This window comes from Chaetodon auriga, chromosome 22 (assembly GCF_051107435.1).
Source record: "Chaetodon auriga isolate fChaAug3 chromosome 22, fChaAug3.hap1, whole genome shotgun sequence".
Lineage (NCBI taxonomy): Eukaryota > Metazoa > Chordata > Actinopteri > Chaetodontiformes > Chaetodontidae > Chaetodon > Chaetodon auriga.
Genome location: NC_135095.1, coordinates 18,482,930 through 18,502,866, shown reverse-complemented (window position 1 = coordinate 18,502,866; position 19,937 = coordinate 18,482,930). Strand labels below are relative to the sequence as shown.

Genomic DNA, 19,937 nt, shown 5'->3' with positions numbered 1-19,937 from the left:
TAACCAAAGTTGAACAGCAGAGATTTAAAGACGGGATCGGAGCCTCGTGGGCTGCGTTCATGTCATGTTAATAAGTCGACGGTTTCACTGGAATTAAGAGGATGACATGATTTTACTGCCCGGTGCAGCAACAGACATCATTCACTGCAGAACAGACAGAAAACCCAGAAACAGAAACTGTCAGATAGAAAATAAAATGAGGTGACGGAAAATAGGGCAGCGAGGTGGTGCTTCATTGAACTTCGTGAAATTAGAGATTATTTAACATTCGTGGCAGATTTTTTGACTTCTTTTGTGCATGAACTCGACGACACGACCGAACCTCGTACATGTCGTCTTCCACGCTAAGACAAACAGATTTCCTGTCGCGTGTTCGATTGCCGTCATCTTCTTCGTCGTCGAGCGTCGAGAGGCTGCAGCTGCACCTTCGCTTGTTTACTCATTTTCATCTTGAGATGCAATTTCCAAATATTTATCTTCAAAAATCAGACTGATTATTAGGACAGAGACTTCCTGTTGGGACGCAGAGAGGAATGCTTGAACGCTCAGGGCTGCCCTGATTTAACGGCTGCTTGCGTGATGTGATGCACAGTGAGGAGCGTCACAGTGAGGAAGAACGGCTGCTTTCAGCTGCTTCTTCAGTTCTGGGCTGTTCACACTCTTTGTCAGGTTACCTCTGGTAATCTAAACCTCCTCCAGATAAGTGCAACCCTCTCATTTATCGTCCTCGCGGGGTGAATCTCAGGAGAAAGCTGACTAATGGAAGAGGAAAGAAGGAGGAAAAACATGTTTCTGCTGCACAGAATTCATTATGTTGCTTTTTTCCTCTGGAATATTGGACAGATTTCTCAGGCCACCAAATATGACTCACATTAAACAGTGTGTGAGGGAAGAACCAGGGGCGACACACACCGGTGGCAAATGATACGCATCCACATTTCTCATTTCAGCCACTGTGTGACGCTGACTCAGCGTATTCTGTCTACTACAATACAACAAGTTCAGTGTCCACAAAGCACGAAGCGACGACGTGAAGAAGATTTCTGCTCATCATGGATATTATTTTTAGTCAAGCAAACGCCGTACTGCGGTTTGGCAAAGCGCGTCCAGGCGTGTCCTCAGCTTACTGTACGTGGTTTGTTTGACAGCAGCAGATCCAGAGGTGGACGCACTAAGAGCCGAAGTTTCCGTGCTAAGGCTGCATGAGCTCACTGAGCAGCAGGAGTCTGCAGTCATGGCAGCAGCGCTTTAAGGCTGAAGCACGATGGCACTTTGAGCTAATGATGGATGCCGGCTGGGGGTTGGCATAGCAACATCACCTCTGCCGTGTCAGTTGTTTTGAAGGAATTTGGTCACAAACCAAAATGCTGAACCAATAGAAATGTAGGACTGATGGCAATCCATGCAATAGTTGGTGAGATGTTTAAGTCCAGACCGCAGAGGTGGTCCGGCGTACTGAATCCTCCCTGCAGCCGCGGCACCACCACGCTACAAACAGTTCCTATGTACTTCTGGAAAGACCCCGACCCTGAATCAGTAACAACAGAATACACAGAAAATGAACTCCAGCCGAGCGCCGCATACAGCAGGACGTACAATACATGCGTTTGCAAAATGACACCTTAATTTGTTCAAAAATATCAATTATATAAACGCAGAACCCAATAATTTAAGTTGAACTGTTTGTGAGTTGCTGCAGATCTTATTTCCTGCAAAACATAATTTACTTGATTTATTACATTTGCCCAAGGCGGATCCTTTTCATTCGACCCTGAATCAGTAGAAATACAACACACAGAAAAAGAACCGCTGAGCACGACACACAGCAGCAGGACGGACAGAGCATGTGTTTGCACAACGACGCGCCAATTAGCTCAAAAACATTAATTATAGAACCCAAAACTTACATTGAACCATTTGTTTGTGAGCTGCTGCAGATCTTATTTCCTGCTAGATATAATTAACTTAATTCATCACGTGTGCCCGAGGCCCATCCTTTTAATTTGACGGTCCGCCTACGACAAGAAAACACTCCAAATTACACTCGTTAGTTTGTGTCTTCGCCTCGCTGGCTGTTCGTTTCTCGTTGCGACACTGTTGGCTTTTGATTGGAAGCAGTTTACATATATGTTTGATTTGGGAGGTTTCTTTGTAATGTAAATACGTGTGTGGGGTGTAATGTTGGTAATAGCATGCAGCTGTGCTAACGCTAACGCTGTGCATACATACATGAGATAAATGCCATTTTTCTTGAGTGCGCTTGCAGGTGTAACTCAGAGTTTTCTTTGCAGTCGGATAAATGAAACCTTATTTAGGCAGAATCCTCAGCTGAGTCACCGACAAACCTGCACTGCCGCACCTGTTGTGCCGTGAATGCAGATGGAGGGCAGGAAGTGATTTTCTGCATAGGAAGCTCTATAACACACACTCAAAATGCAGATGCTTTGCGTTGTTTACGGCTGCTCAATTCGATCTGAGAACCCATGAGGAGCTTTTATCGAGTTCCAAAAGTTGTTGCTCATAAGAGTGAAAAATGCAAGAAATTGACCGAAAAATGCAAGAAAATGTCTTGATAACCAGCTGCAGTCGGGAGCAGCCGAGTCGGAGAAAGGTCACATCCAGCATATGTTGTGATTTTCTGTTTGTACCTTTCGCTCATAATTTTGTCTAAACTAGCACAGCGAGAACTTTCCTCCACCTCGTCCACTGCGGCTTCCACTTCCTGCCCTCCATCTGAATTAAACGTCGCTCGATTGCAAACAGCCTTTTAGCGACCTGGCTAGCGTTAGTCCGGTGTATTCAGGAAGCTGGATACCCGGGTTTTTCTGTGTTCCATGTAGACATCACCTGCTTGTCAATCAGACTCAGCAGCAGACATGTGCATGTAGAACGTTAGCGAGGACGAGCTGCACGCCGCCGCTGCCGCTGCCTTCCGTTCATGCTCCGGTCCTTCTGAAATCAACAATCATCTCTTTTGTCTTGTTGACATTGACAGAGAGACTGTTATCCTTGCCCCGGCTCTCGGGCCGTCTCACTTCATCACGGCGGTGTCGTCAGCAAAAGTGATGATGTGATTGGACAGATGTGTGGCGCTGCAGTCATGGGTCAGCAGTGTTTGTTATGAAGGCGGCAGCGACTGTCTGAGGTCTGCTGATCTCAAAGTCAAGGACCCACACGCGCTGCGAGGAGAGTGTGTTACTGTAGCCTCGCGCGTGTGTCGGTGCGCTCTCTCGCCACTCATATCAGTTGCTAAACCATCCATCAAATTACCGTGGCAACCGAGCGTCCATCACCCCATCCATCATCCAAGGGCGACAGACGGAGCGACAGACGGAGCGACAGAACGCAGCGAGGGATGTCACGGACGAGTGGAGAGATAACAAGGGAGGAGAGGAGGGGGAGTAGGTGAGGGAGAAAAAGAGGAAATGAGGAGAAGGAGAGAGGAGTGGAGAGGAGGAACAGAGGAGGTTAGGGTCAGGCTTTGATTCATGCCTTTATCTGCCTGTTTGCGTCGCTCAGCTCAGAGTCTCTGTGGCTTTTGTTCCTGCTTCTTTCAAGTCGACCGACGATCAATTGGCCGATTTTCTGGTTTCCTGATAAGAACCAATGAAAACCTCAGACTTCCTGGAGGAGCAGCTCGTCCCTGCTGCTGTCAACCCAGCCTGTCGCTCAGGTGCAGTCATGGGATGTTGTCGTGTCTCAAACCTCAGACATCTGATGTGGATTCAGTGGAGACTTTTATTTTGAAGGGTACAAGTTAAAAAAGTTCTGTTGTCATATTTCCTACTCTCCCTCACCTTCTTTATTGATAACTGTTGTACTAACTGATATTATTGTTGTTGTCTGCTACGGCTAGCAACCAGTTAGCTTAGCTTAGCAGACAGACTGGAAACAGCCAGCCGAGCTCTTCAGTGCTGGACTGTTTCTGAGTCTGAGTCTCTGCCGGTTGATCCTGGACAAGAAATAATCCGTCAAAGAAGGGCTAGTTCAGCAGTTCAGGGGAATAATCCCTTCACCTCCATTAAAGGATTTTACTGTAAGTTATGCAAAGAAAGACGGGTTTTCATTAGCAGCAGTTTAATTAAAGAGGGCAAAATAAAATCCGCTGGACTTAAACAGTGAATAGGAACAGTGTTTGTGTTACAAAGAGAGATTCAGAGCAGCGGGCTGGTGAGGATGTCACGACTGTGTTGTTCCTCTCAGGAAGTAGTGCTGAATTTAACATGTGAGCCATGCAGATGAGTTAACGTCCAGCCGCTGCAGCAGTGGAGTTCAGGGGACGGGAGCGTCGGTCGGTCAGTCCGAAGCTCGGTTCAGACGTTCATGATGACGACGTTCCCATCGGCCTCAGCTGTACTTTGAGCTTTGTGTGAATGAGCAAGAGTTAGCATGCTATCAGACCAATGACAGACCAGCATTCCACCTGCTAAACAGCAGCATGTTAGCACTGTACCCAGCTGGTGTTCAGAGTCATGATTTTCTCAGAGTGTGCCGTCGTCTGTGGACGGCTTCAGGGAAGTTAACGCCCTCAGACTGGGTGTCATTTTCCTGATGTGGGCTCCAAGCTGAGGCTCTGAACGGGACTAATTCATGAAGATAACGACATAATGATCTGTGGAACCGCTGCAACGATTGAGCAAAGTGGAAGCTCTAATTTGGGTCAGTTCTTGTGACTGAAGGCAGTTCGTAATGTGACTGACTTCATTTATTCCACATGTATTTTCTTAGCAGGCTCGCTGGCAGCTGAAGCGAATCCCAGCATGCATTAGGAGAGAGGCTGTGTACAAGCAGAGCAGACCTCCAGTCTGTCGCAGAGCGAGGAAACATGACCGGCAACTCACATTCACACCAAGTGGCAATTTAAAGTTTCCACTTCAGCTTACCTGCACGTTTCTGGGCTGTGGGAGGAAATCCGTGCAGAAAGCGACGGAACATGCAGACTCTGCGGGTCGGGTTTAAGCCCAGGACCTTGTTCCCGTGAGGCGACAGTGCTAACCGATGAGCCGCCGTGCGATGGTTTTAGCTCGGTTGAAGCAGCGTATTTCAGTCCTGAGAGACACAGTGAATGTGTGTATGATGATACTTTGAAGTGAGAATATCACTCCAGCCCTCCCCACCCGCCGAAAAATGTAATGCATCCTGGTTTCTCCTCACCGGGGAGAACATGACTGGAGGCGTTTCAGGAATCCTCAGGAGATGATACTCAATTCAGCTGCTCGCTGCCAGTCCGCCGAAAGAAGCATTGATTTCAATAAAGCCTCCACTTTCTGAGCAGATATTCACTGAGCTGGCTGCCGCGCTCCGAGATGAGTTCTGGTGGAGGGAGGAGAATGTAGAGAATAAGAGGAGATGAGCTTTAAAAGTTTGAATTTTTATTGAAAAATCTGTCCTGCTGGGAGAATCTGAGAGGAGAGGAGGAGGAAGACGAAGAGGAGGAGCACGACTGTGAAGTTGGATTAGCATAGTTTTGAAACTTGTGCTTGTGTTTATACATTATTAATATTGTTGGGGTTTTTAATATCAGCAGCATCAATATTTGTATTAGTATGTGTATCACTGTAAGTGTTGGCATCAGTGATGAAGGTTTGCTTTTTGTTTCTGAACCCAGTTTCAGATCTAATTAACTTTCACTCTGGTTTGTAATCATCCTTTCTCGGCTGAGACGGCAGAAAAACTGCAGTTTTCAGTTGCCGTGATGGAGCTTAAAACCTGTTGCTACAACCTGAAAATGGGATTAACAGCACGAGATAAGCAGCGTTAATTAAATGTATATCTGACACATTGAAAGAAAAGATGTGGTCTGCTCACTTTTACACGTTTCTTCACTCAAACTGCTTCCTCCAAACACCGGAGGTCCCAGTTCAGAATTATGGAGTCGATAAGAATTCGGTTTGATATGATACGCCTGAAAGTTTAATTGGGAGATTCTCCAGACGAGCAGCGAGCATGTTAAGTAGGCAACTGCCAAAAGTTTAATTTCAGCTTGTCAGAATTAATTTTAATTGCTTACAGCTGATATCGTGTGACGCTGGTGCTGTTTGGCAGTTCAAGTTAAAGGAGGCTAACAGTGAGGCTCCAGACTGAGGCGCTGAGGCGTGCTAGCATCAGCATGCTAACATGCTCAAAATGAGCAGTGGTGGAAAGTAACTAAGGACATCAAGACCTGCAATTAAGTACAATTTTGATGTACTTTTACTTGCTACTGCTACCCTGTACTTTATGCTCCACTGTGTTCATCTGAGCTGAAGCTTTTACAAATAAATGTTATGATCATTAATGAAATACGATCCAGAGCCGAAAGGACGTGAAGTTGTTGTTTCCCTAAATGAAATCTTGAAGTGTCACAGACAGATAAAAGGTTTGATCAGAGTTTATTGGTGTCGGCGTCTCATGAAGCCTTCAGGTGTGCTCATTAATTTGTGTCCTCTTTGTGTGGAAGCAGCAGCTTCTTCTTTGGATGTTTTCTGTGACACAAACACACTGATTCCACGCAGACTCTGAGTTACAGTCGCCTGGATTCTGACTGTACCGACGCCAACATGTTTTTAAAGCCGCGTGAAAACAGAATTTATTAGAGTGGAAGTGAAGCAGGGAGAGAAAGCAGAGTGACATTACTGGGACAGTAATGTTTACCTCTGTGTGTGTGTGTGTGTGTGTGTGTGTGTACACAAATGACAGCAGTGATACAGCAGCATTACATCATTGTGTGTGTGTGTGTGTGCGCCCCCCCCCTCCACCCGTCCACCCGCTTCCATCTTTATGTGAAAAATGATATGAGTCGTGTGTGTGTGTATTTAATCTGTGTGCATAGTGTGTGTGTGTGAGATAGCCAGCCTCAGCCGTCCTTCAGATGACAGTGAGGTGCTTTCTCTCAGTGACAGTAAAACATCCAATCTCACACACACACACACACACACACACACACACACACACACAGCTGCAGTTGTGTACAGGCTGATACCTGCACATTGATCAGTGACATCATCAGCCAGCTGACAGTGTTTGTGTGTGATTGTTGTCCTGTTGCTCGGGCTGATAGAGCACCTGGACGTGAGTTATGCCAGGAGCCTCGCAGCTCATCCACACCCTGATCGAGCCTGTCACACACGCATCCATCCCGGAAATGTTCAGGAACATTTCTTGCATGTGTGAATGTGAGCGGGCATTGATATTCAGGAAAACCTGGACCGCCATTTCTCCACTTGAAGACCAAGAAGCACTGAGGGAAAAGGTGGTACAGCTGCGGTGTGAATGAAAGCAGGAACATTGCAGGGACAAGCACGTAAAGAGTGACAGACCAATCCAAATAAATTCACCGTTTGTTGATGAAACACCACTGCTGCTAAAGTGAGCTTTAGTCCACACGTGCTGCTGTGTGGACTAAAGCTAGCTTCATACGTTAGCCTAGCCTGCTCTTCAGTCTGAACAATACTGAACCACCGACTCCACTGCTGCTAAAGACTCCAAACCTCTGAATCATCCCAGTGTTCTCTGCTCTGTCTAATACTCTTCTTCCTGCAGAATAATGAGCAGATGCTAACGGGTGCTAACAGAGCTGCTGCCTCGTCTGTGTGCACTTTGAAGGGATGCTGTACAGTGTGATTAGCCCGGCTGACCACAGACTCTGGATATCTGCTGGATCAGGCAGCGGCGGCTGAAGCTCATTTTCTCTTGCAAACTTGTCAAATTGCTTTTAGCTCAAAAAGTGCTTTTTTTTTCTCAAAGAAAATGGATTTTGATGGAGCAGATGTCTGTCAGCCCGAGAAGCTCTTCAGTTTAAAGAATCAGTCGGAGGCACTGAAGCGAAGCGTTTCACAGGAGACAGGCAGATTGATGCCGCGGTAACAAATACTCAGCTGCTATCAAAGCCAGTTACAAACTCGACTGCAAAGGGTTTCTCACTCTGTTTGTGTTCAGTGAGGTGGCCATGGTTCCAGAGCCAGACGGAAAATCATCTTTTCTGCAGGTGAACTGATGACGTTCCCGTCAGCCTCAGCTGTTCTTTGTGTTTAATGCTAACTAGCAAATGTTAGCATCCCAACACCCAACAAACATCAGTATTGCCGTTGTGAGCATGTTAGCATGGTGACGTTAGCATTTAGCTTGCACTGCGCCAAAGTACAGCCGCACAGAGCTGCTGGCATGATTGTAAACTCAGTCTTGTATTTGAGAGACTGAAGTGCAGGAGCTTTCTGTCACCGCTGCTGTTCAGGTTCTGTGTCGGTCAGTGAAGTCAAACCAGTGGATTCACCTTTAACCACCACCTGAAAGTCGTCGTAACACACTGACTGCTCGATGTTTCGGCGTTAAATCCAGATCCTGACCTCTCGCAAGTCACAGAAGCAGCTTCAGACCCGCTCAAATTAGTTTAGAAAGCCACAGATCATCAACCGACAGTGATGATGCACACACACACACACACACACACACACACACACACACACACTCAGCATGTCATCTTGTCTTTCAACGAGGTCACCAGTGAGGTCTCTGCACTTCTGCATCATGCTGATGGGTGTGGAGCGGTCATGTGACCTGGTGGCTGATCAGCTCTCGTGTGTGTTCTGCTGTTTGATAAAATGTCATTAAAAACATCTGATGGACACGAGGTTTATTCTCGTGTTGCAACATGTGAACAAACGCGGCTTTGAAGTAAACAGGAAATGAATCTTGTTACCTTCTGTCACGTGACCTGATCACACACACGCCCTCCTCGTGTGATGTCAGCTGGCTAACGACGCAGCGTCTCACTGAGCAGAAGCTCCTGCGCTGCTTTGAACACACGCTCAGCGTCAGCGTCGTGAATATTGGACTCTGACTGTGAGAAATGTCGGATCCACCTGAAGCAGAGCTTTCATCTCCCTTTATTTGCTCCTCTGTGTGTAGAAGTCGATGTTGTCTGCTCGCAGCCTCGAATCCATTTTTCTTCTTGTAGATTTGAACCGAAACTCAACCTGACGCCGTTATTCGCCTGGAGAGCCCAACTCGATCTCGACCTGATTCATTTACGCTCTCTGTCGACTTGACCTGCCTAACGCCGGCCTGATTCCATTTCTGTTTGTTTCTGTGTACATTTGGACACAGAAACCTTCCAATTTAATTTCGGCGTCTCTGCAGATTTGAGCTTAAACTCAGCCTGATTGTGTTGCTTCCTGTCGAGTTCAGCCCTCTTCTGCTCGTCTGTGCAGATTTGATTGTAAACTCTGCCAAATTTAATTTCCTTCTCTGTATAAAAACTTGGCTTAATTCCACATTGTTCTCTGTAGATCACTAATTCCATTTCCTCCCTCTCTGCTTTTAGATCCATCTCCATTAAAATCGGTCTGATTCCATTTCTCTATTTCTGTGTCTTGGTGTTTAGATCCGACTGTACGCTCGGCCGGATGCCATTTCTAGCGGGGCAGGGGACTACGCTCTCCACATCACCAAGAGGCTTCTGGGATTTTACCAGGACTACTTCAAAGTGCAGTACTCACTGCCCAAGCTCGGTAAGGCTGTCCTCCTCTCTTTGTTTGGTTGTGCTGTTGTTGAAGGTTTTTGGTCGCATCCCTCTTCGCCGCTGCCAGGAAAACCTCCGAGCTCGATTTCCCGTCAGCTTTCATTAAATAAAAACCACACTGTTAACTTTCTTTCACCCCGCTCATCCAAATTGTGAAAGAGAAAACAACTTCGTCTTCCCGGGTTGCTCATTTCGGGGAAGTCAGCCAACTCTTTGTCCTTCGTACAATTGCTGCTGGGTTCATCAATTTGTACTCATATCAGGCAAAGGAAACACTGTGTCATCCCTTTCTTCCTGCGTGTCGGGGGGACGCGCGCTGTGATTAGGTCTGGGAATTGAACCTCGGTCGGTTCGTGCGCAGCCGTTTGTGTTCACACATTAAACGCTGGCGCTGTTGAGAGTGTTAGCTTATTTAGTCAAATGAAAAAAGGATTCTGTGGAAAGATGTGTTAATACTCAGCAAAGGCATGGAAGTGAGGGCTGCACCATGCAATGAAACTCAACGCCAGTTCAGTGGAACTGAAGAGAACGTGTGAACTCGAAGTGTCACTTGACAGGTGAGTACTGAAGGGAGGCCAAATGCCATGTGCAGTCATCACAGTGAAATTTTTCTGAATGCAGTTTTGCTCATCAGTGTCACCCGTCTGATTTAGGCTTGTGAGGTCACATGATTAGTTAAGAATTAAAGGATTTTCAGTGAGGACTTTTGGGGCTCGTGTTCAACCAGTTGGTGAAGTTCAGCACTAGAACCTTCACCCTCGCCGTTCCTGAACAGGGTTGTGAAAAGCCAGAAGGAGCTGCACCCTCCCTGTGTGATGGCTGGTCGATGGTCTGATGCTGCTTCCTTTCTGACCTCCCAGTATTGGTGCAGTACGCAGCTTTAGGACACGTGCAGGTCGTGGTTGATGCTGTAAAACCTCCAGCCTCTCAGCATCAGCTCCACCGCTGACAAAATGAACGCTCAGTTCTGTTTGGCCATATTTCTTGTTTACACTCTCTCCTGGCCAAGTTAATGAATCGCATCAGAGCAGTCAAATTTCATCTCTCCGTCCTTCTTCTTCTTCTGTCTAATTGTTTGTGTTTTACACTTCTGTCCTGCCAGAATCAATTAGCCGTGTCACGGCGATGCGTTTCCTTTTTTCTCTCCGTGCCCAAACACAGCTAATGTGATCACTGTGCTCCATATTGTATATGTCAGACACTTCCTTCCTGTCCACATTCATTCATCACATTAGAGATTCACTTTCACTCAAAGCTTCCTGTTTTTCTCCATCTGCTCAGATTAGATCTGACATTTACTTCCCCTTCCTGACCTTTACACTGATATTAGCTGCATTAACAGGCTGTTCCGTGCTGAGTTTAAGGTGACGCCACGTGTTATGGTCCAGACCAGGTCACACAAAGATATCAGGTGAAAAATCTCAGAGGTGTCAACTCGTCAAGAGCTCATAAAGAGGCTGGTAGCTGGATGACGGTGACATTTCAACATCTTACAGCCTCCTGGAGTCAGGAAATGGCCTTGAACTGTGTAATCTTTCATACTGTCGAATGTAAAATTTCTTAAAAATTATGTATTTTCCCCAAACAATATTAAGAAACTTCAGATAGAAGAAACATCTTTTTGCTTTCCCAATTAGCAGATTTGGATTTATGGGCTTCAGAAGGTGAATCCTCCTGACTTTAGTGGACCTCCACCGCCATCAGCAGCTCTGCATTTCCACTTATTCTGTGAAACATCTGAACATCTACATGATGGATTCTTTTTACAGACCGTCATGGTTCCCAGATGATGTTCTGTCCTGACTTCGTTGGTCAGTGCTTAGTGTTGATACGTTATTAAAATATCTTATGCATGTGAGTCTTTGTCTTTTTAGAGCAGCGCTGATATATTTTTAGAGCAGTTTGTCAGATTATTGGATGCTGCTGGTCCAAATGTCCTGAAAACGGCTACCGAACCTGGTGCTTCTGCTCGGGACGCTTCACACCCAGGTAGCAAAAATATCTTTGCTCAACTGTGCCCTTCAGTAAACCTGGCACCCCTGGCTGCTGGACGCATGCCAGACCCGTGATCGATGATGCACCAGAATCAGCCTGAAGTTGGCCTGATTCCTGGTGTCAACATTTGCCCAAAGCTTGGCTGTGTGCTGCTCGCTGGAGCTGATTTTCCCTCCAAATTAACCCATGCCCACGTTCCTCAAACCGAGCCAAAAGTGGCAACAATACACGAGCCAGAGCCAGCTCATGTTAGGCCTCCAGTGCGCCAGCACTTTGCATTTGTTCCAGATAGCATATATAGATGTTTTCGACTTTTCACCACAGAATCTCTGAGCTTTGCGTTTCAAGCAGATCATGACACAAATGAAGAAAAGAGGAGTCTCTGCGGTGCTGCTGTGCGAAACGTAAATCAAACAGAACGTGACTTATCGACCCTTTTTGACATAAACGCAACTGAAAACAGCTCAAAGTCAGTATGTTTGATGTTTCTCCTCATCAGCTGCATTGATTTCTGTAAATATCTGCTCATTGTGAATCTGATGCAGCAACATGTTTCAAAGACTGGGAAGGATGTGGAAAAACACCTGTGTGGAACATTCCACAGGTAAAGGGGCATCCTGGGAAGGCTCAGTCGACCATGGAGGATGGAGCGAGGTCCACCTCTTTGTGAGCACATGATTGGATGGAGATGAACACATGGACTCAGTAAACACACTTTGATTGGAGATGATTAAGCGCTCCAGAATATCACAAGGCCACAGAGATTGAGCTCTAAAACTTACTGGGAGTGTCTGGAGGCTGAAGCAGGTGCGACCTGGCGGTGCCTCATGGTTGAGGATCGGGGTGGAGAGGTTTACGGTCGCGTCACAGTTCAGGGGTCTCACCATCGTCGAGCGATGATAGACATGCGATTTGAAAAAGACCTTAAGGTCATCGGTCAGTGATTCTGGTGCGACACGGTTTCCAGGCCCCCCAGAGACCCCAGGGCAGACCAGGTCCACATCTCCCAGCATGCATCGGTGCGCTGAGTGAACCGAAAGGACTTGATAAAGAAAGTAGATGGAAAAGATGTTTGGGTGCTTTTCTCGCTGCCAACACGGCCCTGAAGAGGAGCCAGACTCTCAAATAGATGGAGTCAACGGAGGAATGTGCCAAACAGTCGTCCCCAAATCCCCAAATGCCCTCCCAGCTCAGTGTTTTGAAGTTTGGAAACTCAAATTAGCTCCAAATTCAAGTGTGAACTGTGATAAATACATAAATGCAAAGAGAGCAAACTCGCTCGGCGTGGATTCTTCTTCTTTGATTTGATTTTCTGTTTTAAATCTAGTTAGATATTTCCTGTTTTTTCCAACTCAGCCATTGTGTGTGTGCGTGTGTGTGTGCATGTGTGTGTGTCAGCTGCAACTGAATGCATTCTTCCATTATAAATCTGCTTTGTGTGTTTTCGCCCTGTTCATCCCCATATATCCTCACAACCATGGATTCTGTGTGTGTGTGTGTGTGTGTGTGTGTGTGTGCACGCGCGCGCGCGCACGCGCATTCATACTGATGTTGACATCAGTCTTTACCACAGCTTGCCTCTAACCCCAGCTCACCGCTGCCAGCTCTGTGTGTGTGTGCGTGCGCGTGCGTGCGTGCGTGTGTGTGAGAGTGTGTCTGTTTGTGTCTTTGTGTGTGTGTGTGTGTGTTGTGTGTGTTGTGTGTGTTGTGTGTGTGTGTGTGTGTGTGTGTGTGTGTGTGTGTGTGTGGTCCCAGAGCCTCAGGGCTCCATCTGTTGTCATGCAGGGCATCGAGCTCCCCGGAGAGAGCGAGAGAGAGAAGTGATGAGCTGCGATACAGATTTAAAGGGACAGAGGAAAGTGCGCCGTGCAGCCGGATGAACATACAGATCATAACAAAATTACAGTCACCATCTTTTGGTTTTTGTCCAGTCATCGATGAACGAACGATGTCCGTCATCCACCCTCTAGAGTGCCATTAAATTTGCTGTGGACATTCACGTCCCCCAGAGGATTGACCCCTTCAGCTTTCCCTGAGTGCCACCGTCAGGCCACAAAATCCACCTGAAGCCCATTGACAGCTGGTACTAACACGTGACCTCCATGTGGATGACCATGAATTCACAGAGCCTTTGAGTCTCGGTGCAGTTGGAAAGCTTTGAGACCGGTCAGACATCAGGAGATGTAGAAGATGATGCTAACGTGAGCTCCTCATCCGAAAGCTACAGACGTGCTGTTTGTCTGTAAACTAAAGTAAACCAGGACCTGTTCTCAGCTTCACTGAAGTCAAGACAAGGACCGTGTGTCTTAGCCAGCATTAGTCCAAACGAGCTTCTCCGCTGGTACTACCAACCTCGTTAGCAAAACTAGCACAAAGTCGTCCAGCCTTCGTCTTCGGCCGTCATCTGACCCTCACCTTGAATCTCACTGCGGCCCCTCGAGAATATCCTGCCTCGCTCTCCTTCTTGATCTCGGCTGCTTGACGTCTTGATGTTTCTGACAGGTGTGACAAGACGATGAGAAGGTTGAGTCCAGGTGTCATCACTGAGATCCTGCATCCAGATTCAGATCACATGTTAAAACCAGGTGATCTCACGCTCAGTCCTCCACACCTCCTGACTCCTAATCTGATCACGTGGGGTCTTTCATGTTGGCCTGTGAGCTGGTTTAGCCAACGTTGGGACACGCTGGTGTGTTTAGTTCGAGGGTTTTTCCAGTTTTTGCTGGCTTTGGCTTTAAGGTGAAGACGACACTTCCAGCTCTCCGTCGTCTCGCTGTCTGTCTGCAGTCTGTACTCTCTGAAATGTGATAAGTATGAAGACAACACTAAAGGCTACATTGTAACAACTTGTTTCGCACTCGACTCAACACTGTTCAGTCGCAGCTTCGCTACATCCTCCACAAACTAGACTGTAAAAGACGAAGTCACACAAAGTCACGTTTCATCTGCAGCATTTTCATAGAAACACAATACTGACGAGACTACAAAGAGACCCAGAACACATACGGAAATCAGGCAAATGTCAGCGTCATTATCAGTTCCATCTTTCCAGCTGTTGATACTTTCATCTGCTCTCATGCACCAAGCAGCTCGTGCTGAATCTGACGGCAGCGTAACTCCCTCTTTGTTTGAATTGAGAGCCTGCTGACGTTTCCTGTTGTCTCTGAAACTTTTTCACATCAGACTCCACTAGTTTATGAGAAAGAGGAACAATATCTCCTTCACTGCACCTCCCAAAGGTAAAGGAGAGCTCAGAATATGTGTGTGTGTGTGTGTGTGTGTGTGTGTGTGTGTGTGTGTGTGTACTGTATATGTTGGATGGGGACCAATTGGTGAGCAGACGAGCCCAAGTGTAAAATCTGTAGCTCAGGAAATGACAGATGTAGTGGAGCATACAAAGCTTTTTCGCTCCCTCCTTCAGCTCCTCTCTCCCTCCGTCACTCTTGTTTTTCTTTCTAACTTGCGAACGAAACCCAGAGACACTGGAGCTCCTTCGCTCTCTGCAGAAGCTCTGTCCCAGCTGGGGAGTTGGTCTTCCTCCCCGTTCTTTTCTGTGCTCACGTCGAGATAAGTGAAGAAGCAATAACGGGCCTCTCCGGGCTTCCGTAGATTCATTTGACTGTTCCAGCGGAGCAGAAATCTTGCGGAGGCTCAGGTGATCCGACTGTCAGGAGGATTCAGCTGAATATCTGAGTGTGTCTGAACGTGTGTGTGAACACGCCAAGTGGACTAATGTGTTCTGTTGAGTTCTGGCTCCATCTGGGATCCACAGAGACACACCGACAGCAGCGCCTGAGGTCCAGCACACACACACAAACACACACCTACATTCCTCCACTTTCATCTTTTCTTCACGTCTTTCTTTCTTTCCTCTTTGTCTCTCGCTCCCTCTCTCACGCCGTCGCCTCGGGCGGACACACAACAACAGATGGACCGAACTGAAACGTACACGCTCGCACACACACGCACTGAGACACACGCTCGCGCGCACACCCAGAGCTGCAGGCCAGTCAGCTGTCTGCCTGCTGCTGCCTCAGTGAAGCTGAAGTCTCTTCCAGTCAGTCGGTCCGCTCGCTTCGTTCTGAGCTGTTTGAAAGAATTTACCATCAATATTCAGGAAAGTGAGGACGACGATCTTTTTCAGGCCGCGGTGACTTTACAAAGTTTCTTCACAGAACCAAAGAGGCAGCAGTAATACAAGAAATTGAGCCTCTTTTCCCCCATTTAACAGCGAACCGCCTCCTCGAGCTGACAGAGCCGTGGTTAAAATTCAAGTGGAGATCCAGAGTGTCCGAAGCCATCACGCACGTCAGGCTGAATTTCAGGGAAATGCGTATAAAACGACGCTCGGAACATCGAGAATATTTTCACCTGATGCAAAAGCTGCAGCCATAAACAAACGTCTTCTCAGATTTCAGTATTTCACTATGAGGCAAATTGCTGCAATAAAGGCTCGAACACAAAGTCTGTGCTGAGAAAGAGCAGCACAGAGGGACTGAAGGGAGGGAGCCGTGCTCTTTGACTTCACGCTGAAAACAAACGCTTGGTATTAGCTGCATTCATCAGTATTTCTGTAGTAATGGAGGGCTAAAAGGTCATCAGAGGCGTTGCTCAGGAGAGTCCCTCAGCTTCATGTAGCATTTTAGCATCTTTCAGCTCATTGCTTTGGTTTTACACTCGGCCGCTTTGTTTCAGTCTCACCGCCTTCATCCATCAACCCATCGGTTTTAATCAAAGACGCTCTGATAGACACGACACACACGATTAGGCCAAACTTGCCAGCTCAAGGGATTTTCCTCAGGAGCTGGTGGAGACCAAAAACAGAGATAAAACAGGAGGAAACTTGACGTTTATCATGTGGATGAGGACTCCGAATGTTGCTCCATAACTGCTGCTAACACCTTCATTATAAAACCTCTCTAAGATGAAGCACATCAGTGTTGTTTGTACAGTTTCCCCAAGTGGCCAAAAAAGATAAATCTGTGCTGATTGAAGGTGAAAATTGAAATGAGACACAAACAGGTTTTATCACCATGAAATATGTTTAGTTTCCCTGAAAGAAGAAAACCTGCAATGGTCCAAAGTTAATAAAAGAACTGCTTTATCTGCTGCCCCCAGTCCTCCAGGCCGAGCTTCACGTCTTTCCAGTGATAGTCTGTGCAACGCAGGAGCCTGTGAAGTGTTTTAATACTTTCTCCTTTCTGTAAATATTTAAATAATAAGGAAGTTTCGCACGCACATGAGCAGCCAGCTGTCTGAGATTGTTCATTTCTTGTTGTTTTTCTGGGCTTTCTCAAACCCCAGAAGAAGAATCCTGGTAGATTTTCTGCTTCTTGTGGATGATTTTGATTTTTTTTTTTTCACCAGGGTATATATGTGATGCTTGCTCGGCCGTGGTTTCATCAAGATAACTCGATAACATGTTCCCAGATGTTGGCCGTTCATTCCCATGAAAGTTACTCTCTGTTTGCATAAGCTGAGAAACTTTTCAGGCCTCCTCAGACTCCAGCGTTTAAGGCCCAGAGCCAGAGCAGCAGTCTGTGGCTGCGCTGCCTGACCAGTACAATTAGCTTTGCAGCCATTTCTTTTGTAATTATGTGTCACATGACCTGCAACTCTCAGTTCAGTCGTCTCCTTCTTGTTTTCGTCCAGAGGCTCTTAAAGTCCGGCTCTGTGGGCGCTGCTCCGATGAGACTGAGAAGACAAATCAGCACATTTACACCGTTGAAAGTGAGCCGCGTTAGCTGTTAGCGGTGGATGTTTGCAGCGTAGCCGTGGATGTACAGATAACCATCACTGGATCACTGTGATACTGAAGGAAAGCTGAAAAGGTGAAGATTTTCAGGCGAAGCGTCTTTTTTTCTGTCATGTCTAAGCGGATTTACGGATGTTAATTCGCGATGGACATCAGAGATAATGATGTCCTCTGGAAGTGTAAGTCCCAGTGAATCTAAAAGTATGTCTGTGTTCAGATTAGACTGAACAATGACTCTGAGAGGAGGACAATTAAACAGCCGAATCAGCGGCCAAACGACAGCAGCTGACGTCGTCTTCAGAGCGTCCTCCTTCAACGCTCCGTCTCCTCGCTGGGGAGGCGCCTCACACTCTCAAAAGCTCCTTTTTAGTCTATTAAACACATAAATCCTCTATATTTTCCTGACCGATGATCACAGATGACCATTTTCCAATTATACCATCAGCTTTGCTCCAAAAAAGGACAGTTATCTCCTCTCATTAGCTGAACTTTCTCTTGCTGTGAGAAAATGTGATGTACAGAAATAGAAATATGTTGTTCAGAGGGAGATTTATTGGAGGTTACATATCAATTGAAAAACATGACATCTGCTTTTGTACAAAATGAGTTTCCTCTCAGATCAGCTGCTCTTTGTGCTTCTCTGTCCTTTAAAGATGCTCTGTGGATATCCACTCAGCTGCTTGTTTCTGTGCTGCCGGCACAAAGAAGGCTGAAAATGAATGAAGATGTTATCGCTGTTATCTACTTCAAAAGTCTTTTAGCAGCAATTTCCTTCTATGACCTCACCAGTGAAAGGTAATTTGGTGGTTGGTCTGCGGTTCAGAGGACGGGATGGATGAACGTCGGGTCTCTTTAGGACAGAGTCTCTGTTTCAAAGCAGTTTGGGAAACAGCCAGAGGTGAGGAATTTATTTCCAGCAGTGAGCAAAGCAGAGCCAAAACCATCCAGGACCTCTGAGAGGAGTTTAAAAGGATTATTTCCAAAGAGCTGCAGGACGACAGTCATAGATGAGACTGGCTGTCTCAGATCCTGAGGAGATACTGAGGTGAATTAATTTCACAGAGCAGAGCAGAAAGCCTCCTCAGCCGAGGAGACAACATGAGGTTCAGGGTTAACAAGCTGATCGCTGCCGTTCGCCTAAAACAAAGAACTCTATTCAGTTGTTTGTGGATGTGCTTAAATTGCTTTTTTCTGACGACCTGTGGGGCCTCAGGACGGGGGTGTCTGTTCAAAGTCACAGCAAAGCTCGTGGGAGCTGTAGCTGCTAATAAAATATATTAGTCATTGTTGTCCCTTTGTTAAAACGGCCAAGTGTTAAATGTTTTCTGAGTGAAGCCAACCTGCAGTCAGCTGCTTTGAGTGACTGGCAGTCAGAAGACGTACGGAGGACAGAGGACAGAGGACAGACACGGAGCTAAATGTGCTTAAAACAGGAAGGATTTTACACATGAAGGTAGTTTACCTTTAGCCAGGTGTAGTTCACTTTGAGCCTGTGTGTCTCTTGATGGTCAAATGACCAAATCAACGCTGGGCAGTCGATCCTGGAGGAGACAGAAAAGCACTGTCCAGAGAGAAAGGAAAGAAAGACAAACCCAAAGCTCCTGGCTTTGATTGGCGGGTCAGGTGGTCCTCGGAGAGGCGGAGCTTCGTGGGGTGTTCAGGCTGCTCTGACACATTCACGTTTCTTTCATGCTTTTAGGGGTGAAACTGTAATGAAGCACTCTTTGGACAGGACGTCCATCGCCTTGTTTGGAGCGCTTCGTGCTGCCGTGTCGACGTGCTGCATGTGTGCATCAGCTCTTCTTCAGCCTCTCCAACCTTCAGATACCCATAATCCCATTTTTTGTATCCGTGGATACAGTTATGTCCATCTCGACAGGACTCTGATTCCAGCTCTAGCCAATGACTGAGCTTCTTTGAGGGAAGTGATCAGCAGAAGATGAGCGTGATGAGTTCAACGAACCGCAGTCACATGACTTTGTCCGCTTTCAAAGCTTCAAAATCTTCTGTGTGTGCGTATGTGTTTGTGGCTGTTAGTGTCACGCCAGCATGAGGACAGAGCTCATTATACAACACACACACACACACACACACACACACACACACACACACACACACACACACACTCGCTGGATCTTTAAAAGCACCAATTAGAGACATTTAATCACCGCACTGTCTGGACGAGTTCCGCTCAGTTTCAGAGAGAGAGAGGACTCTGAGTTGATGTGACTCGCCCTCAGCTCGTTGGCCAACCACGCCGAGCTGCAGCCTCAGAGCTGAACGTTCTGCGTTTCCAGCCAGCAGCAGTCGTGTTCAGACGTGTGGACGGACGTTGATGCATCGCTTTCAGTCTGAAGAGTCTTCAGTTTCCCCCTGCTTCCACTCTTTATGCTAAGCTAGGCTAATCCTGTTGCATTAGAAACACAGATTTTAAACTGATATCGTCTTCTCGTCTGAATCTTTGTCAGGCTTAAACTTACAAACTGCTGCTGTGCTGCCAAACATCGTCCAAACCCAACAGGCTTTCCAGAGATATCAGACAGAACCTAAAATACTTTCCCTTCGATGGAGCGGTGCAGTCATACAAACATGGCGTCGTATGTTTGAACATTTTGATGTACTGCTACTTGTAGTTCAGATCTGAATGAGCTGATAATGCCACACCAGCAGCATGGCTCCACAGATGTG

General features: G+C 46.8%; 1 protein-coding gene across 1 annotated transcript in view; it reads left to right on the top strand.

The window, feature by feature from the left end:
• The window catches only part of LOC143314870 (thyrotropin-releasing hormone-degrading ectoenzyme-like), a 131,450-nt gene that overhangs the window by 27,619 nt on the left and 83,894 nt on the right, over nt 1-19,937 (top strand). The window contains exon 4 of the mRNA XM_076722150.1: nt 9,362-9,488. Within this exon, the coding sequence (XP_076578265.1) occupies nt 9,362-9,488 (127 nt within the window). The remainder of the gene's footprint in view (nt 1-9,361; nt 9,489-19,937) is intronic.